This window comes from Rissa tridactyla, chromosome 4, assembly GCF_028500815.1.
Source record: "Rissa tridactyla isolate bRisTri1 chromosome 4, bRisTri1.patW.cur.20221130, whole genome shotgun sequence".
In the NCBI taxonomy this organism is placed as follows: Eukaryota; Metazoa; Chordata; class Aves; order Charadriiformes; family Laridae; genus Rissa; species Rissa tridactyla.
In genome coordinates, this window is record NC_071469.1 from 48,460,217 (window position 1) to 48,484,039 (window position 23,823).

At 46.3% G+C, this 23,823-nt stretch overlaps 1 protein-coding gene across 1 annotated transcript in view; it reads right to left on the reverse strand.

Annotated features, from left to right (window-relative positions):
* Window positions 1–6,764: 6,764 nt before the first annotated feature.
* The window catches only part of CD82 (CD82 molecule), a 43,033-nt gene continuing 25,974 nt past the window's right edge, over window positions 6,765–23,823 (reverse strand). The window contains exons 3-9 of the mRNA XM_054199407.1: window positions 23,579–23,651; window positions 19,706–19,830; window positions 18,434–18,508; window positions 12,257–12,364; window positions 9,808–9,999; window positions 9,426–9,509; window positions 6,765–8,920 (exon numbers count right to left, since the gene is read on the reverse strand). Coding sequence (XP_054055382.1) covers window positions 8,843–8,920; window positions 9,426–9,509; window positions 9,808–9,999; window positions 12,257–12,364; window positions 18,434–18,508; window positions 19,706–19,830; window positions 23,579–23,651 — 735 coding nt within the window. The 3' untranslated portion in view covers window positions 6,765–8,842. The remainder of the gene's footprint in view (window positions 8,921–9,425; window positions 9,510–9,807; window positions 10,000–12,256; window positions 12,365–18,433; window positions 18,509–19,705; window positions 19,831–23,578; window positions 23,652–23,823) is intronic.

A 23,823-nucleotide genomic window follows, 5' to 3' on the forward strand; every position in this document is an offset into this window, starting at 1 on the left:
CCTGCGGCGTAAAGCAGATTTCCAGCAAGAATGCAAATTACGGCTAAGCCCCTTTCTAAGTAGTCATTCAGATTCGCAAGGGTTGCGGCTAAAGTCCTGGAAATGGATTCCTAGCACCCTGCTCGTTGCAGGAGGCCTGCCCTCTGCTCTGGCTCCCTCTTGTCAGGGCAAACACCCTGCTGCCGCCTCCCTCTGTCCCTGACACCTCCCTCGTCTGCAGGCCATGGGCCAAGGGCTCCCCCTCCTCCCCAGGCCGTCCCCTCCCGATGCTGGCCCCCAACTTCCTGAGGCTTCCAGAAGTTTCCACACTGCCCAGGCCCGCCTTCCACACACTACCCCACTTCCACAGGCTCATACACACCCGGCACTGGTGCATTTCCACTTAAAAACAAAACAAGACCAAAAAAAAAAAAAACCACCACCCCAAAACCCAAACCAAACAAAACCCCAAACCCTATAAACCTGTACTGATGAAATACTGACGTATTTGCTGCTAGGATGTTGATTTTCAGAGTCACTGAAGGAGAGCCGCGTTGTCAGCTTATAATACGGTCGTATCATTTACTAGTTTTACGCAGTGCTTGGAGAAGTTGTGGATGCCCCATCCCTGGCAGTGTTCAAGGCCAGGCTGGATGGGGCTCTGAGCAGCCTGGTCTAGTGGGAGGTGTCCCTGCCCATGGCAGGGGGGTTGGAACTAGATGATTTTTAAGGTCCCTTCCAACCTAAAACATTTTATGATTCTATAAGTTACTTCTAGGGGAATTAAAAAAAAAACAAACCCAAACCAACACCCAAACAAGCAGCAGCAGGGAGCCATGATTTTTGTGCATTTAAATTTCCGCCATGATATGGAAGTATCACCTATTTTAGGTTTGATTTCATCATGAAGTTCCCTTTCCTCCCCGCCTCCCCAGCACAGTGAACATCCAATAAGCATTTGCAGTGGAAACAATACGCAGCACTCAGATGAGCAGTGACACAGGCTGCAGAGATTACCTCAGGTGGGATTTCATGTCAGGTCAGGATTTCACTTCAGGCTGGGACTTCCCAGCTATTTCCATGGTTTTAAAACCTTATCACTGCTTTCTTACAAACTCTGCACACCAGCTATTCAGCGTACAGTTTTAAAAACGTCTCCAATTAGAAGTTGCATCTGCCTGTTTAGTTAATATCCCTCAATGGGCTTCCCCCCACCCCCGCTATGATATTGTCCAATCCCTCTTTGAACATACACGTTAGTTGTGGCATTTCCCAGTGTCTCCACAGTCTCTCACTGGCCTCACAGCACACAGAGAGGCACATTAGCTTTCTACCAGTCAGCAACATAAAATCGGTGACACACCTGCTGCCACGTAGGTGCTGAAGTCGAAGGTCCTGCAAAACTCTACTCTGTTCCCAGGTGACTCCATAGAGCGTATGAGTCTTGAGGAAAAGGCACCCACTGATTGCTCCAGGCAGCTTCTCTCATACACCCTCTGGAGCCCACCTCACTGCTGCTCTGCCCTGCCTAAGCCTGGCTGAGTTCTGCAGCTCTGAAGAATTGCCCACAGGGGTCTAGAGGAGCTGCTCCAGAATATGAAGTGCTCAGGTGTCAGTCTCTTTTCCCAAGTAACAAGCGATGGGACAAGAGGAAACAGCCTCAAGTTACACCAGGGAAGGTTTAGACAGGATATCAGGAAAAATTTCTTCATTGAAAGGGTTGTCAGGCATTGGAACAGGTTGCTGAGGGAAGGGGTTGAGTACCATCCCTGGAGTATTTAAAAGATGTGTAGACATGGCATTTAAAGACGTGGTTTAGTGGTGGACTTGATGGTGTTAGGTTTATGGTTAGACTCGATGATCTTAAAGGTCTTTTCCAACCTAAATGATCCTATCATCCTAAGTGGTGCGTCAAAGCGGATATGGTTTGCACATTTGTTAATAACACCTTTCCTTGAAGGGGAAGTAAAAGGCACACCCCAGTCTAATTCCACCCAGCCTAGGGGCAACAGTAGTATCTTGGATAGTTTATTCTTTTTGGTTGGTTGGGTCCCCCTCCTCTTTTTTTTTTTTCTTTCAACCCCAAGATCTTAAGAAATGCAGATTTAAAGGCAAAAAAAAATACTTCTTTCTCTCAGATCAGCCAACACTCAACTATTCACATGGAAAAAAAAAAAACAACAAAAAAAATGTACCCATCTCCCCAGTCTATCCCTCAGAAGACCAATACACCCTGCTGTTCGGTGACATATTTAGAACATGGGTTTATAATTCTATTTTGCCCAATTCCAGGTCTTTTACATAGTGTTTACCATGAGGCAACCACTAAGAAAGCAGAAAAAGACCCTCCATCAGAAGTTATCCAACTATTTTCAACCCTGTTTAAGCAGAAGAGAAAAAAAACCCATAAAGAAAACACACTTTGTTTTATAGGAACCTACACCCTTTAGGGAAAAACTGTTTTGCCAAAAGAATTCCCAACCAGTGCTAACCAGAGTTAATTACAACATGGTATTAAAAGGATAACTTATTTTCAAATACTTAAAAGCATCATGAAACAACCTCTGCCAGAGCTAAAGGTCTGCTCTCTGCTGCGTTATTGTTCCAGGATGTCTGCAGACATCACTGCATGAGTTATACTATTCTGACATCATTTTGCAAGTTTAGTGCCCAAAGCACATGCCTGTACTATAACATGGTCTTGACAGGACCTCACATTTCCACCCTAGTAAATTCTAAATAGTTTCCAGAAGCACTATGTAGAAAATACCCAGGAAGCATGCTGGGTAAGCAATTCAGATGATCACATGCTCTGGGATTCTTGCTGTCTCTGAAGAACTTCCATATGTCCAGTCTGTAATTCTAAGCAGGGCAAAAGGAAAAAAAGTTCATCTGGCACGCTTTCCTCTGATCTCCAGCACTGTCACAACCGGTGTTTTGGATTTAGTTACCTTGTGCCAGGGCAGCCAGATTCAGAAAGAACTACAGACCGAGAACTTTGAGGGGAATTGGTTGGACAAGAAGAGAAAACATGGAGAAGGCTTAAGGTTATGAACAGCAGGTAATGCTGGCAAGAGTCACATGATGGACAAGGTCTGCCACTACGGTCACATAGTGAGGATCTGGGGTCCCGGGGGAGGTCTAGATCCCGATCCAGGTCTAGCGCAGCAGCATGATGGTCTCACGTAGGTGTAAACCAGTAGTTCCTAACTTAGGGAATACTCAGAGAACAAAGAGCAATACCAAGATAACCCCTGAGATGCTGCCATTGCTCAAAGCAACATTGTGAAGGAATGGGAGTTACTAACATCTGGAGCCTAGAGGAGGGAAGGGAAATGCTCTCTAGTTTCCTAGAGATGGAGCCTATTGTGGTTACAGAAGTAGGTTTCCATATTTCCTGCTTAACTCTAGATTGTTGTAAACAGACACATCACCTCATGAGGCCGTTCGTTAATGAGAGGTATAGGAAAGAAGACACCAGAGAGAAATTTTATTCAAGTGTGTGCAAATACCATCCTCAAGGGCTAAAGCAGGATTTTCCCTCTCAGATTCCATGCCTCTTGGAGCATCCACATACTACTGGGAGCCTGATCCTTCTCTTAAACCCCTGTTTTAAATGGGGGTAATATTTTTGCCTGGAGAACCAAGAATACCTTTTCTCCAGATACAGAGCATCCAATATTCCCCTAATCCTTCCCCACAAAAACCAAACAGCACAGACACCCCCCAGCCAATTGTATTATTAGGAGCTTAGAAGGGAGAAACCAGAAAATTCATACCTATGAGAAGTAAGAATGTACGGCTAGGGTTATACAGTCTACTTAGGAGAAGGTTATTTCCCATGTTTGGCAGCAGAGATTCTTGCCACAAGGCAAGAAATTGCACGCTCTCTAACCAGCACACCCCTGCTAGAAACTGTTTATAATGGCCAAAGCACGCTTAGCAGCTTTACTAGCAACATTTTACTAATAGCTGTGGTTCACTAATAGCTTAGTTTTTGCTAGGGACCTTTTGCCAACTTACAAGTATTTGAAGACTTACACATTAGTAGATTTTACATTGACAAGTTTTTAGTGTCAACCTGGCTTAAGATGTCAATCAGAAATCTTGGCTGATAACTGAGGTTTATTCTTCGTAATAAAAGGCCACGGCTAGAGCCAAGAATCTCAGAGGCTAATGGGTTAGAGCCAGACCATGAATAATTGAGGGTATGTTCTCCATTTATGGCATTGAGTGGCAGCAACTGGCTGTGAAAATACATTTGTGGGAATCCCAGGGTGCTCAGGCTTTTCAGCAGTGAGCCCCTGTGGCTGCTGTTCCTTACCTTCCCCAACCAAGTCACAGAGTGTGACACCACCACTTGCTGTCTGTCCTTCAGCAGCCAGAAATCAGACCTGTTCTGAAGTCCACCAAATTCAGCCTCGATTCCTGAGCAAAGCCTGCAGGGACCAGCCACACCACCACAGGTGGGAGAGTTACAGAGAAAAGAACAGCTGCCACATGTTACATTTAGGTATGTGCCATGCAGAAACCATTACAGAAAAAAAGATGCATTGTGACCTATAGGCTTACTCATACCCACTCTAACTAATGCAATTCCTCTTCCCTTTCCAGAAGGAAAAAACACCTCATGGGAAGAATTATAACAGCTTCTGAGTTCCTCATGATCACACAGACCAAGGAATGTCACCAGTTCATTACTAGGGGCCTTGCCTAAGGCCACGAGGAGGTCACGACTATACTCTTGCAATATTAATTATTGGCCTGGGACAGCCATATAGCAACTTATTGGTTACACACAAATGCTTCCATGTGCTGAGCTACTGCAGAGGCTGGCCCCGTGGGTTTTGCTAGACAAACATTGCAACTCCCAAGAAGTCCAAGTGCTATTCTGATTTCTAGTTTCAGCAGCAAACCTTTACCTCTGGAGATGAGCTGAGAGCCTGGCCCAAGGAGCAGCAGCAGGTTTCTTGCTCTCTGAAGGTCTGAAGACTTTCTTCCTGAAATCCTTTTTTAGATCAGGTTTACAGGCATCAAATTCCTCCTCCTCCCCCCAAGACCTAACGCACAAAGGAACTGAGGATGGAGGAAAACAGGAAAAAGATGGGGACAAGGAAAGAAGCAGCAGGAGAAGCCCCTCATGTATCTTCAACTTCCAGAGCTACTTATGGCAGAAACCCAAGACGCAAGCACAACCCATATACAGCAGTGGAAGACATGCAACAAAATATCCAACTGTGCACTGCTCCAAGAAATGGAAGGGAAAATTATCCCTAAAAATGCCAGGCATGCAGCACAAATCATTTATGAGGAGAATACATTTGTAATTACAAGTTATTTTAGCTACCCTGCTGCCAGAAGTAACTAGGAGCAGAAGGAAGTGATCAGTGTCATCATCTGGTCCCCTAGGGACCAGGGGATGCTGCTGATACCGCAGCACCCGGGCTGAGTTTTCTTGGTGGAACACCTCCCTCCAGTGGCCAAAGGCAAGTGATTACCACAGAGTTCGGACAGTTGGGGACAGGCAGTAGTCCTCATAGTCCCTCCTTTCTCCTTCCAGCTCCACATCAGGCTGCAGGAGAACCGGTAGCAACCTTCCCCACCTAGCAGCCACCTGGTCAGGTTTGGCAGCTTTGCCATAAAGCGTAGCCCTTTAAATCGTGAGGCCCTGGTAAAACATTGCCTCCCAGTTAAAGCAGGGTGCTCTGGGAAACCAACCAGAAAGAGGGGAGATCCCATATGACCAAGAACCAAGCTCTCCTCAAGCCCACAGCACAGGAGAGCCTAAAGGACCAAGTTGTACTCACAGATCAGACAGATCACTGCACCCTACCTTGAGTTCAGGATCCATTTAAGCATCTCTTGCTCCGCACTTGGCTGGTCAGGGTAACTGAAGTTTTGACTTTAGACCAGTTGCCACCACTGTTTGCTGGTAGCACCCCAGCACCTTCTTCTCTGCAAACTTCACACTGTTTCTTCAAACACATATGAGTACTTTGGTCATGCTTATTACTTCCTAAAGCAACAGCTCCAGACTCCATTAGTGCACTAACATAGGTCCTTCTAAGGACATTTCAAATGGTCAGAAACACCACCATGGAGCAGGATCTGAAGGAATTTTGAGATCCAGCTCATATCCACTGCTTAGCTAAGGGAAGGATGAAGATTCCTACAGTTGCTCTATCTACTTCTGAAGAACTTTTCAAACAGCCAAGCCCAGTGTGTGGTGGCATAACCTACAAAAACGGCTACCTCCGTTTTCTTCCTTCTCACAGCGTTAGGGCAGGGGCTCAGAAATCCTTTTTTAAAATTGCAGCCTGGAGGCAGGAGCCTACAGAAGGGGAGTAGGAAGAGAAAAAAATGATAAAGCTAAGCTAGCAAAAGCTGCATGCACTGTGGGCATAGCAGCAAGCTTATGACTTCACACAGTGCAGACTGTACAGATTTGAAGCAACCTCTTTGAATACAGAGATCAGTTAGCTTACGAGATAGGAAATAATTCAAAGGAACTACTACTCACTCAGCTCACCGTAAGACAGACATAATTCATAAAACAAGGCAAAGTTTACCCTAGAATATAGCCTAGGAAAATTGTCGCCTCCCTCTGCTGGGCAGTACCTTCGCAGACCACATTGATCTCACACATGGGCCTCAGAACAGCTTTTGACAGGCCCTTTGCTACCTTGAACAAACAAGGTGTCTATGATCTGCATGTAAGCAGAAGGGGGTAGAGAGGAAGCAAGGAGAAACCACTGCAGTGCACAAGTCATAGGCAGAGATATATATTTTTTTTTTTAGCAAAGTCTTTATTACAGAAATATTCACCCTCTAGACTTTTATATCTGTACATGCATTTCTTCCAGTAGGAAGATGTTGCTAAAAACAGACAAAAAACAAAAGAGAAACCCAGCATGGGCTCCTTTTTACTTGCTGCTCAGCTTTGGCATCTGTAACCGAACAAGAATCTTACAAATAAGAACACATTAGAGAATAGATTTTGTGCTACAAAAGCTAGCAAGCTTTACTGCTAAGAAGGGTGCCTTCTGCTCTAGCAAAGGTCAGCTTGAAGGATCTGTGCAGGAGGGGGTAGGTGTCTCAAAATAGCCAAGCCTTACCAGACCTCCATAAAAACCAGCTACCCAGTCATATCTACTCTCCCCAGTCACTGCTGTGTCCAGAGATAAGGACAGAACAGGGACCCACTGCTGGGACTCTGATCCCCTGCACGAGCCTTTCTTCCCAGAAGGAAGACTTAAGTAGGTAGTGAAGCCATCCCTTTGAACTGCTACTAGGGTTATTCCTACCAACGCCATCCCTGACAAGAGACAGTCCTGGGACCACCTCTGTAAGGCAAAGGCTCTCTCACCAAGTACCTTGTACCAGGTCTCAGGCAAGGACCACCCACTTCTCTCCCAAACAGCTTCCTGCTGTCAGGGTGATTGCACACATGTGCAACTGCTGGAAATTTGTTGTGCCTAAGCCACCTCTTAAACTGAGGACTTGCACCAGCTCCCTTGTCTAAGGAGTTGGGTTAGTTTTTCACATACATTTCCTACTTTCTTCTGCTTTACACCACTCCTTGCTGCTGGCCACGGGCTGAAGAGAGCAAACAGCCCAGTCATTAAGTACAGAAACCAACCAGCCTGCACAACTGCAGAACCAGCTACTTATCTGCTGCAGTGCTTTCACTGGAGACAGAGCTCAGGATGCAGCCATGGCTCCAGAGTGTGGTGGAGTCAGAAGACTGGACAACTGAAATAAAAGCAACATATCTTTGCAACCTAAACCAGGCTGTATATCTCCAATATACAGCATCAGCAATCCTGTCAGATCCCTCCATATTCATAATGAAAAAACACAGCTAACAAATTTTATGTTCATAAAGGGGGCAGGGGAAGAATCGAGTTAATTGTAACCTCTAAAAAAGTTGGCAACCCAAGAACGCAACCAGCAGAGCCAGCCTGGGGCTGAGTCCACACTATGCAGCAGTCTCTGAAGTGCCTCCAAGCTGACAGAACCCAGCGAAGCAGTGCTAGGGGGAGAAGAAAAGGTAAAGAGGCAAGTGGGAGAAACACATAAGTGTCAAATCCAGAACCCAAGGGACCCATTCCAGATGCAGCTGAGCACCACCACCACAATCTGCCAGGCCCCACTACAGGTAGGTTTGACTCCCTCCTGGTGGCTTTTCATCATGCCCAAAGGGAAGAGCTCTGCTGAAGGCAAGACACAGCTGACTCCAGGAGCAGAAGAGAGTACAAGGGTAGCGCTCGATATTTCAGATGACAGCCTAGGCTGGATGATGCATAGTAGGAGATGAATCAGGTTAACTGCAAGGGAGGAGAAGGCCTATATATAAAGCATGACTAGTTACCACCACAAGTCAGTGAAGTAGGCAAAGCTACCAAAGCACTGGAATCTCAACAGCAATCCTGGCTCATGGGACAAAGAGATGGGACTTCTGGGGGTAGGTGGAAAGATGTGTGGAAGAAGAGAACGAGGGAGGAGAGGAGTTATTGTATATTAGGCCCGGTGGGTTGAAGAACATAGATACAAATAGTATTGTTTAACATGGAGCAGGCAGCAAAAGCATTGTCCCCGCAGGTTAATCAGTCTCTCATGAGATACAAGACAGTTAAGTTCTGCTTCTTGAAGTAGAAATAATCCAGAGGCAGGGTGCAGGTGGCTCAAGGGCCCTATTGCCAGAAGATCAGGCTGTATTGCAGCTCTAACAGTTCTTAGCAGAGTGGTATCAGAAATGGGATGTCACAGGAACAATGGTCAATGGTTGGACAGTCTGGGTATGAGGCAGGAATGTTCTGTTTGCTTCTTTCTCTGTGGTGCCATAGCTCTGGAGTTAGCCAACTCAAGACTTAGGCACTTTGGTGTAGTCTTCGCTGTGTATGTTCTTGCAGAGCGAAATGGACAGTATCATCCCCAGCAGCTGTAATAAGCAATGAAGAATAGGAACAAAATCAGCAATGAGACAGATAATAAGGTGGGAAGAAAGGGTGGTACAGGGAGCAGAATACAGCAGTCCCCCGTGACACCACACAGATGAACAGAGTTGGTCCCCAATGCAATAATCAGGATGACATGAATGTTTTGCTGCAAAAAGATGTGCCTTCATCTGCAATCTATGTTATAGGCTTTTTAAGGCAAAAAGTGGGATCTCACTAGCAGGATGGTTCTTGTCTCATTCTTCCTGGTTACGCAGGCAGTGAACTGCAAAGCGTCAGACACGGCACCAGGACCATAAGTAGACAGGGCCTTGTTCAATTTCTAATCCAACCAATGAAAGCAGCAGTTCAAAGCTCCAGGCAGACACAATGAAGAGCTAGAACTGCACTGCCATTAAACCAGTTATCTACTACTTGCAAAAATAGCTTTGCCTTTAAAAGAGTCTGTGTGGTAAGAAAGTATAGGTTCATGTCAAGGGAGTGACTTACCTCTATAACAGCAACACCAGTGCAGACCCCAAGAATGACACCAAGATTGTCCTTCAACCAATTCTCTACACCATCCATGCATCCCTATGGAGAAAATGGGTCACAAGGGAAAGAAGCACATATCTAAGTATCTCAAGAGTGAAAATCTGTAACATTATCTCCTTGTGCATGCAGAGATTATCCCAGTTACATGCGATACCAAGTTTCACAGTAGCTTTAACAGAAAAGGGCAGGATCCCTGTCCCCCCTTGCCCCATTTTCCACAGGTACTTCAAGCTATACTGATGTGAAAAAAAAAAAAAATGTTCTGAATAATTCCCAGATAAACAAAGACAAGGTGACTTCGGTGGAAGCTTCACGGGGCCTAGACATACCCACTCACCTGCTCATGAACGGGCCAGTCAGCGTATGTTGCAGTGCTGTTGACAGGGTCATCCAGATTACAGAAACCGCTATCTACCTCAAGATCCTTGGAACTATTGGAGCAGGAGCAGGGATATTCGGTCATGCTTTTGTTGATAAGTATCTCATTTTTTTCCCAGTCCTTTGCTCCAGTCCAGCCACAGCAGGCAACCTAATAAGCAGAGAGAGATCATCATGGTCCGCACATGAAAACAAACAGGCAGTGGAGACAGAAGTACATAGGAGTTCTCCACATAACAACAACAGTCAGGCCATACCGTTTGTGTGAATTAGTTACATCAGAATATCACCCTGGTTACCTGATGACAACCTACACATAGGGCCATGCAGAAGACAGGGGCATTATCTCCTACCAAAGAATCAGTCTGCTAGCAAACCAAGAGTTAAAGGGCCACTTCTAGCAGCCTTTGAGTATAGTAGACTACAATATGCACAGGCAATCCATAAAGCTCTAGCACACCAGTCATGCTAGCATATGAATCCTTCACAAGCCTTACTGCCTGAGGACTAGATACTCAGATTTCAGCAGGCTATGCAGCTTGACATCAGTTCTACAGGGTGTAATTTTTATTAGTTTTTGCAGACTAAATACTAGCAAACCTCATCTTATCTCCAGGTGACAATGCTAAACTGAAGTAAAAGTGCAAAACAGATGTTGCTGGTGGGTCAGCTGGAGGAGGGCAGTTGTCTTGTGTGACATATTTGAGAGAGACTTTTTTTTCAGTCCCTCCAGTCCATCATCATCAGATTGATTTGGTGAGGGAGATGCAAGGCAGGCAAGAGATTAATGTGCTGACAGGACATCATGGATATTCAAAGACATCTCAAAAGAATTACTACCTAGTCTTCCACTAGCGATGCCATTTCCATAGGTTCAAATGTTAAGACTTTATTTTTCTTTGAGTAGCACACGTTTTTTTGAGTGGACATGAGGCAGGAACTTTTCATCTTCTGGTTCCCAATGGCGAGGTACCACTGATCTTAGCTGTGGCCCCCAGGGGACGCCAGCAGCCACCACACGATGGCGTCGACATGCCACCGAGCCTCTGCGAGTCCCGACGAGTTTGCACTCGCCTGGCTGCAGTTGGGACTGGCTGGAAGAAGGGGTGAGAAAAATTTTCCATCCAAAGAAACATTTACATTCCTCTACGGCCACGTGATAAAACTGCCACTGCTGGAGGGGAGAGCATATCGGCAAGTCCAGCAAAGAGTAAGATCTTAAGCAAGGATCCCAGTGCTTGCATGGTGGTACAGAACAGAAAGGCTATCAAACTTGAAGTGGAAGTTTAGGGAAAATCCCCCTCTGCTCAGAAAGGAAAAGTAATGCTTCAGTCTGATGCAACAGACATGAGAGCAGAGGTACGAACAGCTGAACACCCACACCAGGACCAGCAGTTGGTTTCCAAACAAGTGTTGAAGATCCAGCCTCCAGAAGGAAGTACCTCTGCCTCACAGAGGTTTGGACTTCAACTCCAAGGCTGTTCTACAGAACAGCCACCCCCTTTCAAATGCTAACTCTAACATATGAGAGTAATTAAGACTCCTAACACTCAACTTCCCCACCTCTACAAAACCTTCTTCTTTTGTTCCTACATAAAAGAAGGGCTCAAGCAGGATCCTCTATCCACAGCAGACTCAGCCTTCTCTTGAGTTTACTAGCAAGGAAATACAACTACAGTGATAAAACAGAAGTAAATCATTCTCCTTGCAAGGACGAGAAACAACGCAGGTCAGTGTTTTGCAGACCGAAGAGGAAACAGAAGAAAAATGCTATTACTTGTACTTGCTACACATCAGTCCCATGCTGGGCATGTATTTAACCACAACAGTCAGCCATGTCTCAAGCTTGTGGTTTGGCAGTAAACATGACTCCAGAGTGCCTGAACACTGACCTAGTTGCTCAAGCGCTGACCCTGATGCTAAAACAGAAACCATGGGCGGTTGGATGGCTCCCAAGAACGCCGACACTTGTAGAAGACCCATCACAATAAGCAAGAAACATGCACTAAGTAGTAAGGCAGGCAGTGCTGCTGACTCAGCTAGCAATACGCTAGGGACTTTACTTGCTACAAAATAGTATGCACTGTGGCTTTCACACAGGTTAGTATGCTGGAGGCCCTGAATACAAAAAGAATCATTGTGGTGCCATTTGATAGGCCAGATACATTAGGCTATGCAGCCAGCATTAGCTAGTCCTAACAGCCAGCATTCAGGAATGGTTCAGGGTCTTACCTAGTAATTGCAAGCAAGAGAGCTTTGCAGACACCAAACCTCACAGGCAGCTTTGTAGATCAGCCAGATCAATGTGCTTTAGTATTGCCTCTTCCAATACCTGTTTCCCTGTCCTCAGATTAGTTTTAAGGCTATTTACTGCACTGAAAAACAGCTGCCCCCCCCCCATGACACACCTGTCTTTGCACGTAGTCCCAGGTATCTTGTAAGTTCCTCTTATCATCATTCAAAGGATCATAATTTTCAATCAGACTTCCAACTATGCTGGACAACTCTTCTTTCAGCTGGCAAGGAAAAAAAGGCAGGAGTGTTAGTCAATTCCTTGTAGTCTTTTCTTTGGGGCTTAGGGTACATAACACCCCTCCCTATCACCTTCCCCCCCAGTGGAAAAACAACACGGTCTCATCATCATTATGGGTGTGAAAAGAGTGTGCTTTACTCTAGCTCCAGTGAATGGGGTTAGAGCAAAGACAAACACTGCAGCTAGAGATTACAAGCACTGCAAAAAAAGCAGAATAGGTAGTAGCTTCTAGTTAGCCCCTTTACAAAGGATCTGAAGGAAACAGCAATAGGAGCTCAGGCTATCACGGTCCCACAATACAGGTATTTTTATGTTGCAGCAAAGAGGCAGACAGAACAAGTATTAAAATAATTGGAAAATGACTGTTTAATTGGCACATAAAGTAATGTTTAAAGAGAAAAAGCAACGAAGTAGTGACAAATCCCCCAAACTGACCTTGAAATACCTTACTCTGCAGTCTTGCCTATGCTTTTGCAGAGGCAATAAATATGATCAACAGGATGAAATGCAGAATGGGTTTGCCAAGATAAAAATCCCACTATGATGACCAGGTCTCATTTCTTGCTCAGAAAACTTTTTTCCAGACAGAAGTTAACACTACAAATCAAGCCTAGCTTTCAATATTGCACGGCCTGCTGCTATGTAAGAGGGAAGTTAATTCTAGAGAAAAATGAGTTAATTCTAGGTCCTCATTTCCTCCACCAATCAGTTTCTTCTCAAGTTGCTTTAGCAGACAGGAGACTGCTACTCAGGTTCCTCAGAAGGTGAGGCTTAGAATAAATTCCTTTGCTTATTGAGTACAGCATTATGCTTGTTACAGTGTTGATGAGAAGTACACTTGATGCACAAAGAAGTTCAGACATCAGGCCTAAGCCATCATGCATCCCTTTAAGACCACAACAGAAAGCAAACTTCAACTCACAAGAAAGCAAAATTGTGAAGTCCTGGGCAAATAAGTTTTATAACGTATGGAGGACAACTGGAAATGTACCACAGAAAAATGGGATGTTTGGTGGCCACAAAACAACCAACCAACCCTATAGGCTCCAGTGGTCCAGAGTCAGAGAACAGAAACAGTCTTAGTATGCATCAGGAAAACCCGTCCAGGAGAGACTGGGAAATAGTAAAACAATTGCTCAAAGCACAAACGATTTCTCTTCAGAAGCGTTATATGCAGCTTTGGTCACTCAGAAAAAGCTAACTGCAAAAAGTAACAAGTACAGATGAAGCGATATATACAGCCTCAGTCTTGAAGGGAAGGCAGGACAGCAGCTTTGCTATGCAATGCAACAGCTAAAGCACTGGTACTTTCCAGCAAGTCCCTGCCCAGGTACAGAGAAGGGCTACAAACATGATGAGCAATAAGGACACAGAACTAAGTACGGTTATCCCGTTATCTTGGTAAGACACAGGCCGAAAACTGCTGCCTGCCCCACGCGAGATAGAGTGAAAGATAAATGCAAGCTAAAGGACAACATAGCCTTAAGTACTCACAGGTAACATATTTCTAACCTTGCACTGCAAGTGCAGTGCAGATTCTGATCCAGAATCTCAGTCACTGCAGTTCACCCCTACTGCTAAGGGAAGGTATGAGTCACGCTGCTCCTGTGCGCAGCTGGGTTTTTCTGACATACAGCTGGTGGAAACTTCCCTTTTTCACAAGGCATTGATCTGCCTCTCCCCAGACTCCTAAAACTGCTCCTTCTATATTAAGACAGGAAGTACTACAACTATCTAAACTCCTCATTAACAGTCTTATCACAAAGCTCAGGTGTATCAAATCATCCCTTCACACTCATTCCTTATCCAGAGATATTTAGACCTTTCATTTTGATGAGATGTGCAAGATACCACCCAGCAGACTCCTTCACCTTCTTCCTCCCACCTCCTTCTGAAGCCTTTCTAAGCTCTTTGTGAGGCTTGTATGTGAGGACAGCTGGTACTGCTGACAGACCCAGATCCCAAGAGGTTGGAGAGAAGTGGCATTAGACTTCTGGAGGGATGGGACAGAGTTACATCAGCCTGAGCACTAGGATGCTCCCATCCCATGCATTACTTTTGTCTGTGGTGCTACAGCATAGTTCAGATCAGTGGAAATGTGGGGGGCTTTTGGGGTTTTTTTGGTTTTTTTTTTCCCCCCTTTTCATTCTACTGTCAAGCATTGCAAATGATCATGGCAAATCCAGAACACCCACCAAGAGAAGCAGTGCTTACTGTTAGAGAGAAGTTTGTCTACATGAGCAACTCTTCTTCCTAGGAAAACTGCAGCTCAGTTCACTGGGATCAGCTATGTCAGGCCAGACAGATGGGAGCTGTGTGATCTTTCTTCTCATCATGTGTAGCTCTTCCCCTTTTAATTACTTCACTTCCCCCTTTCCTTCCCTTCCCTTCAAATCAAGGCAACCTGACCTGGTTCTCACTAATGAGATTGGCCTTGGCTGTTGCCATAAGCCTTATCAGTTACTAAACCCCTGAGTTCCCACCCTCACCCCTCCTGCACACTGCTGCTCCACATGCAGAGGGAGTCAAGGAGAGCTGGGTTTGTTGTCCTACCCTGGGCCCATCTAGCCCCTTAGCTATTAGGCCAGGTGGAACCTAGTGTCACTTCTGCAAGAATCCCAGGTAGTGCCTCTGTTCTCCATCCCAGGACCCCACTGCAAGCAGAGACAGGGCCTGAACTAGATGTCCCCAATCACAGCTGCACAGGGAAGCTCTATCTCTGCTCTTCCTCTACTCTTACACAAGAGCAGGCAAGAAGTCTTACAAACAGCTCTGGTTTCAAAAAGCTGTAACATTTCAGTTAAAGAAAAACTCAGGTGTTCTTAGGTGTTTCAGAAAGTTATTGGAGAAAGGGGGAGTGTTACACAAACAATAGCACAGCTCTGGAAGGCATACACACTGAGGCAGCTTGTTCACAGGTCTAACCAGCAGAGCAGCCCAAAGAGGAAACACAGGCACCTGCAGCTGATCACCCTTCCACACTTGGCAGAGGAAAACTGAAAGAGCAACAAGCTAAAAAGGCATACTGAACACGTAGGCAGGCTTTCAACATCCTTGCCATCTTCACCCACTTAAGGTCTGTCAGGCCTCGGTGCTGTGTGGGGCATGATTGCTCCAAGAAATGGCTACCCTTGCTTTCTGGGCTCCCGCCGCTCCCCAGCTCTAGCTAGCCCCATGTCAGAAGGGTCAACCCCGCCACCCCACAGCAGGGGCAGTCAAAGCTTTGGCACCACCACCACAGACCACTGCCATAAAGCAGCGGGGCTGTCAGTCTCCCCTTCACACAGGCTTACTGAAGAGGGAGCTGGGGAAAGGCGAATACCAGAAGAAAGAGCATAGGTCTTTTGATTTCAGTCTTGATCACAGAATGAATCATGCAGGCTTCGTCCACCGTCAGACACTGCTGGTCATCTATCCTGTCCCTCTGTCTGAGACTCAAGCTAGATCCTTCCCCCAGCATTCCTTAGCAGCTGAAAAGAGGCTCAGAAAAACCCAGGAGGGGGCTCTCACCCCCCCAGTCACTTCAGATTCTGAAACTAATGCATAGTCCACAGCCCCAGGCAAGTTGCTGCACGCAGTCACACCGGCCTGTTTGCTGCAAACAATAGCTAGCAAGTAGGGCAATTCCCGAAAGACCACTGCTCTCCTTTGCTCAAGGCATTTAGAGCCAAGCTGCAGAGTGAATTAGGCCAAGAGAGACCTTGCCCAGGCTCTCGCATGTTGAGGGGCTTGTGATCCACTAGATGTAGGTGAGTAGCAACATTCATCTCAAAGAAAAATGCCGTTTGCAACATATGTGACATTTTGTTGTCCCTAAAAAAACCCATCCCACCACACAGTTTCAGTCACCACCACATGTAGGGAAACGGGTGTTGCATCAACTTCCTCCCAGTAGTACTGGGCAATTCCAGTCTGAAGGGGCATTCCTCTAGCAATGCCCACGGGGAAGGCAAAGCAACAGCCTTCCTGTCAGAGACTCAGCCTTTTACAGTTACACTAACTCTATTTCAGCATACTTTCACATGTCAGGGGTGAGGAAGGATTCTGACACTGAAAAGGAACAGATATTCCAACAAAAAACCCACGAAGTGCATCTGTTCAGTAGCCACTAATCAAGAAAAGGGCAGGTAGAGAGGAGTCTACCCTCCTGCAGTGCAGAAATAAATACTTCAGTTACAAGAAATGAAGGAGCGAGCATCACCACGCTACATTCTAGATCCAAGATCCTTTCCTCCACTCTTGTTATTCCTTGTTTTATATCTAACCGAGTTCCTGAAGTCAGAAAGAAATAAATACAAAGAACACAATAGACATCTAGGGACTGGATCTCCAGCAGTTTTCAGTTTGCTTCGCTGTGCTCTGAGCTGTCCCGGGATGACGTACATCAAGTGAAGCAGAGCGACACGCATAGCGTCACTGAAGCGCAGCCACAAACCAGTGTGTGGGAGGTTCCAGCCAACAGCATCCTGAAACAGTTTTTCTTAGTGCTCTAGGCAGGTACTTCGGAGGGTCCCTGAAATAGAAGGGCTCTAGAGGAGATTTTCTATAAGTTTTGTTCACTAAGGACTGAACAGGAGCAATTGTTCAAAGCCCAGCTTCCCCTACCGTTCTGCTGGATCCATTCAAGTGGTGATCTCAGCCACACCAGCTCCAAGGGCTGTGCAGAATAATCCTCAGCACTTTTATTCTCTCCCTGGTCTGATTGAGGTTCAAACGAAGAGCTACAGCTCAAAGGCTAGAGTTTTCTACAGTAGAGTGACAGCTGGAGGAGAAATACCAACAGAGGTATGGAATTTCATGGTCCAAAAAAGCCACATTTCCCCATCACAGGGGAATGCCCATCCCCACACCTCCTTCCTCTGCATTAGTCAGAGCTGTTACATTGCGAATCAGCAGCTTGTTCTAAGCTGCAACTTTATGCAGCTGCTAGCCAACCTTTCAGTTTCTCCTTCAGCCCCAGCCAGACCAGAGAGCAAGCAACATTCACCCATTTGTCAAGGAACCCAGCCAACAGCTGCTCAAAGTCACCACAGCCACTTGTACAAAGCTCATATCAGCTACGCCGGGCACAGGCACTGTCCCCCTGCTCCCAGACTTCACCACCAGGCCCCATCCATAATTTCTTCAACCACCTGCTTTCTATAGCCACCTAGCAGGAAGGCTGGCTTAGGAGAAGCAAGCACAGCTGTGCAGAGGTATAGATGCTTGGTTATGTGGCAAAGGACAGGGTTACCCACAACTGGGACCAGGAACCTGTATACCAGGACAGAATCCAGCAGGGACCCCACAGCTATAACCTGCTCCCACTGCATGAGTGTGGCTCCCAGTCTAGCTGTCAAACAGCTGGAAGCTAACCAGGCACTGCCCCGGCCAGGGAACCTATAGCCAGGATGGGCTGTTGCAATGCACTTAAGTAGCTCAAGAGTTATTCCCAAGCCTATTGGAGCTCTAGAAGCATACACTGTGAAACTGCATTCCTGACAAAGATGTCCACTTCAAAATGTTAAACCACTTGGCTTTAAGCTCAGACTGTAGTACAGGAACTGTCAGATACTCGGGTTTGCTCTTGGGGAAAGAGGACAGCTCTTCCAAGGAGAATTTTACACACAGATGCAGAAGGGCTGAATGGACAGAACAAGATGACACAATGAGGAAGGCCAGTCAGAAAAGCAATCACTCAGGCTGGGAACGCCTCAAGGCACTAGTGATGGCAACATGGTACTACTACATGCCCAAATAAGTAGTCTGCAGCAGGATCAAGAGGAGGTGTGATCAAAAGCCTTTCAGGAATTTCTTTTTACTGTTCCCAGTACCCAAAAATAAAGCCTATACACCAAGCAGAGCTTCATAATCCTTGAGAAAGTAGCACTACTGAAGCTGGCAGATACAGAAGCAGCTGAGCAGATACAAAGCTGCTGAGCTGGGGTAGAGAAATGGAGAATGCAGTTATGCCTGCTAACAGTATAGCCCAGTTTGGAAGAAAGACTTTCCAGGTGTCTCCCGTTTCCCCGCACCAAGACCAAGGAAAACACACAGAGTAAGAAACACTTACACTTTCTTTCTGGAAGTAGATGACCAGTCCAGCAGCAACCTGAGTTATGAGGATTACCATCAGGCAGGCGAAGTACTGGAAACAAAAGAGAACAGATGACCACTATCAGCCTTTAGAAAGGTCTGTAACATAATAGCACAAGTTTTAGTAAGATTTCATATACAGGAGAAGTTACGACATTGAACCAACACCTTTGCCTGCAGACAAGCTCTGCTATCAGCAATGGTGTCCCCAGTAAGAGGTTTAAGTACAAGCATCTACATCAGACCAGTGCACTTCAGCACTTCTCCCATCAGGTCAACGGGAAGACTTCAGGGAGAGAGTTTACAAGCACCCTCTGCATGTCAATTCCAACCGGGACTCCCTCTCCCACCTCCAGCTGCATTCCCAGTCCACTCTGACCTCAGTCAGTTGGACTGTGCATACCCCGAGCCTCTATGGCAACAAAAGTCAATTTTACAAACTTTTTTTTAATTATATTTAAAGTCAATTACGCTTTTTTTAAAAAAGCGCTATTTAATTTGTTTGGGGATCTAAATTTAAGATTCGCCAGCAAACTGCTTTTAAGAAAAGCTTGACATCCGAGGTTAAACAGCGGCAGCTACTACCATTCCATTATGAGATGTTCCTGATGCCGAGATATACAATGTGGCCACACTTGGTTTCCCACACATACGTGCTCTGTATAAGCAAGAGTCAAGTAGCAGGCTGAGGTGCAAGAAGCTAGTGTCACCTCATCCATCACAGCCAGAAAATTTCCTAAAGATGAACCATTTGAAGAGAGGTCCTGGCATTCAGAACGTTGCTAGTGGAGTCTCTCACAACTCTTGCACTTCCCACAGAAGCTGAACTTCACAGCACAGCAGGACGCTGCCACTCCTCTTCTTCTCCCTCACTGCCCTTGATACTTGTCCTTGCACCATTGACAGCACAATGCTAACTGGGAAGATGGGGTGAGGGGGATGATGTACAGGGTCACTTGGGACACGTCTCCTCAGCAAGCAGTCCTCAACCCACTGTTTGCAGGGAGTGTCAGTGACATCCCCTCTCATTGCGCAGAGCTATTAGCTCATCATCAGTAATGTCTGAGAAACCACTGCTGCAGCCTGCTGACTGCTGGAGAATTTAACGTATGCAAATTAAGAACTTGACCTAAGTTGATGTAGCAGAAGTACTGTCCCCAGAAGACCAGAGCTCCAGCCACAATCCAACAGATATTTTGCAGGAGAGGTATTAAAGGGTGGATGTAAAACATAGTGTGAATTCTCTCACCAGACCCAAGAGACATCGGATTTCATTGACTGCTCCAAGACAGCCCAGGAATCCCATCAGCATAGTGAGAGCCCCAACACCAATAAGGATGTATGCACCAGTCTTCAGGGAGGGAGATGACATCTCTGTGGGGGCCAGGAGAGGAAACAAAATTAGCTGCTGACAAAAGTGACATCTGCCATCACCATTTAGAGATCTGTCTCCATATCTGCTTATAATAGTCTATTGTCTTCTACAAAGGGACTGCACAGAGGCATGTTGAACATGGGGACAGAAGGCTGCTTCTGGATGTCTTCTCATAAAGAAGACTTCCAAAGCCAACTCGCAGGTCTCCATTATCTCAGAGCCTAAAAGAGTCATGGTCACTCCAAAAAAAAATGAACCTTGTTTGAAGAAAGAAAGTTAGCTAGCTGCTTACTGGATTTTTAACTCCCTCATGAATGCACTCCGAGTGAGAGTACGATAAAGCACGTTCTGCTCCACAACTACTGCCTATTTGTTTCAATTCTCTCCACTATCTTCAGGGAAGCTTTTTTTCCAAGTCCTAAAAACCCTCTTTGGTTTGGCTTTTCACTTTAACACACTATTCCTTGTTCCAGGCACTCTGTTTTTACTTATCCACTCGCAGTCAGCAGTGGGACACGCAAACTCCATGGAGCGTAACATGATGCAAGAGCTACAGCTAGTGTTGAGCATAGACAATGTGACAGGTTACTTGACAAGTCAGTGTTGAATGGCCTGTGGCCAGGCACTCACTGCAGGCTGTTGCAGCACCTGTGCATGACCCCCTGCAAATAGATGTTAATCCAGGATCAAAACAGGTATCATGCCCAAATTAGCTACTTTTACATAACCTCCTAGCTATCCCCTGCTATTGTGTTTGGAATGACTGTGTTCTTCAACCCTCAACAGGTTTTTCAACCAAGTTTATTTCAGACATGCTGGTGCTGTCAGTCCTCTCCCTTCAATATTTAGTACCATGAGCAACAGAAGAAACAATGTCTTACATATGGGTTGGTCACAGGACTATTTCTTGCAGAATAGGATTGGATGGAACAGCATTACAGCATGAAAGTTGAAGAGATTCCGTCTAGAAATAACAACCAGAAACCTCATTTATCATGAGGTGACCTGCAAGCCATGCAGCGTAGGGGAATTCTGGATGTCCAGAGATTAATGAAAATAATGTTCCTAGAGCTGAGCATTTAGTTTCCTGGACAGAAGCCCCTGGAGGCAAACCTCCTCTGAGCTCCTCCTGAAATAGCCTAAAGGACAGTAACCGAATCCAGACTAATACTCTCCCCACTAACACATACCTCCCTCCATTTCAGATACCTGGTGCAAGTCACCACCTTCCAGACTTTTTCCCTAGAACATGCTGAACAGAGGAAAAAGATCAGTTGTCCAAAAATGAACCAGAGCCGTTTGCCACACAGGTCACTTCAGCCTTGATTCATTCCCAGGCCAGACATACACCACAGAAACCAGGATGCTGCTCCTCCTTCCTCACCAGTCCTGGGACTCTTGCTGTGCAGGTTAGGTGCTGATACTGCAAAGCATTCACTGAAGTAGCAGCCTTACAGGAGTGGCCTTCCAAAGACTACACTATTCCCTCCCCCAAAATCATGCAAGCGTCCAAGTGCCCAGGCTGCAGCACCTCCACGGTGCTAGAAAGCAATTCCTTACTTAACTTCTTATTAGAAGAAAGAAAAACGTATTTCCAACTCAAAAGCCCTTTGGAGAAGTGACAGTGGCAGGGGGACAGGAGCTGTGCTTGCACTTCTCATCTGCAATACATCTTGTCTTGCAGGAGAAGGCTCTGCTGGCAGGACGACTCCTGCTCTGTTTGCTGTCACTCTCACTCCGCGTTTTCCCCTGCACTGGGCAGGGGGCCAAGCAAGCACAACAGGCTCCTTTGGCAGTGGCTGGAGTGCCCTGCTGCACTGGGCTCCCTCCCCGATGCCTGGGTTACTAAAGCAGAGGGAAAGAGAGGGCAAGGCATGGGAAAGGAAGGGAGGGGGCAGGGGGAAGGAGCTGATGCTGGAAATCTCCAGGAAGGAAGCTAAATCCTTAAATGCTCTGTTAGCAGAGATTCTGTGTAAAATGGGAAGAAGCAGAGCCAAGCTCAGGGACTTTATATCGTGAAAAGTGGCAGTAACACTCATCAGCCGGGGGGAACGGCTGCGGGCCCACTGGTACCAAACACACCTCAGACCGTGAGGCATATGGCAAATAGCCAGGCCCTGATAAGCTCCTTTTTGGCTGCCTATATTAGAAGTGTGTTTTTGCTCATGCCCCCACTTAACTAACCAACACCTCTTGTTGTGTTTCCTGCCCTTCTAGTACTGCAGTAGCCAGCCAGAGGCCACAGCACAACAAACAGAGCTAGCGGTGGCATCTGTGTGTATGGCATTAGCAGGGGTGTTGCCTCCACCCAGCACCTTCCAAAGCCAGGCCAGAGTGTTCAGCAGGACTCGGGAGATCAAGCCTTTTGCAGGATCAATGTAGTCGGGAACAGCGCTATGAATGCCATTACTGTTCACTCCCTGGGTCTGCAAGCAGCGTGCAGGCAACCCTCCTGCAGCATCTGACACTGGTGACAGAGTCAGCAATTCTGGAGGTAGTGGCAATGGGGAACCAGACCCGTCAAGCAGAAAAGTTGTTTGAAGCCCCCTCTAGGGAAAAGCACAAAGGAAGCAGGGCTTGTGAAAGATGGAGCTGAGCTACTCATTTGGTGAGAGTCCACTTAGAGCCCTGCAACGCGCAGGCTCTGCTAAGCCAGCTTAGTTTTTTAGTTGTTGCAGAAAGCAGACCCTCTGTTAAGACTCAAGTCGACGCTCTTGGCTGCCTTAAAGGGGAAGGAGGCTAGCTCCTCACACGTGCAGTGACACAAAACACCTCTGATGGCCAGGCTAAGTCTCATGAAGTGTATATACTTCAGTATGCTGTAGAAGTTAGAGCACTAAATACTTCACACACCTACACCTTCCATCCCCCCTCAGATCTATATCCTCTACCGCTCAGGAAGAAACATATTGGCTACTTCCAACGTACATGAAGCTTCAATAAAACCAGGTATTTTCTTTCTTTGGCATTTAAAACAGTCAAACTGAAGTAAATCACTACAGAAAGCAGTGGGAGCATAGGGGACTCGCATAGCAAAACTACATTAAGGCACTGGGGGCCTTCAGACACAATGGTTAATAGGGAAGCTGTTGAGGAAACACAAAGCATGCAGTAAAAATAGAATTACACACTAGTCCCTACATTTAAGATAAAATATGGGAATTGTTGGCAATTCTGACCCTGGTGTTGCAATCCACAAGACCAGCTGGAATGCTGTGTCTCCAGGATTGCTCCCTTTCACCCGGTTCCTGATAGAGTTCCATCTTGCTGTACACCATGTTACTGCTCAGGTCACAGACTGTGTATAAAAGTATTCCATAAAAGCCTTCCAGTACCTAACGGGGGCCTACAGGAAGGATGGGGAGGGACTCTTGATCAGGGAGTGGAGCGACAGTATGAGGGGTAATGGTTTTAAACTGAAAGAAGGTAGATTTAGATTAGATATTAGGAAGAAATTTTTCGCTACGAGGGTGGTGAGGCACTGGAACAGGTTGCCCAGGGAGATTGTGGATGCCCCATCCCTGGAAGTGTTCAAGGCCAGGCTGGATGGGGCTTTGAGCAGCCTGGTCTAGTGGGAGGTGTCCCTGCCCATGGCAGGGGGGTTGGAACTAGAGGATCTTTAAGGTCCCTTCCAACCCAAACCATTCTATGATTCTATTGCCAACCCTAGACTACACCATGGTCAAGCACAGCCCCGGACTAGAGTTGATTCAGAAGGAGAAAGAAGATGAAGAAATATGATCTTACGTAGAACCGCAATGAAACTGGTTTTGTCGGCCAGAATCCATATTCCAAAACCTAAGATCACAGCACCCAGGATCTGAAAGAATAAACACACAAAGGCTTATTAGTTTAGACAAATAAGAAGAGGCTGCCACCATTCTCCATACTTCCAGAGTAAAAACAACCATTCTTTTGCTGTTCCCACCCATGTCCCCCATAGTACTCCTCCCAAAGTAAACAGGATTAGCATGACTCCAGGAAGAGTGCCT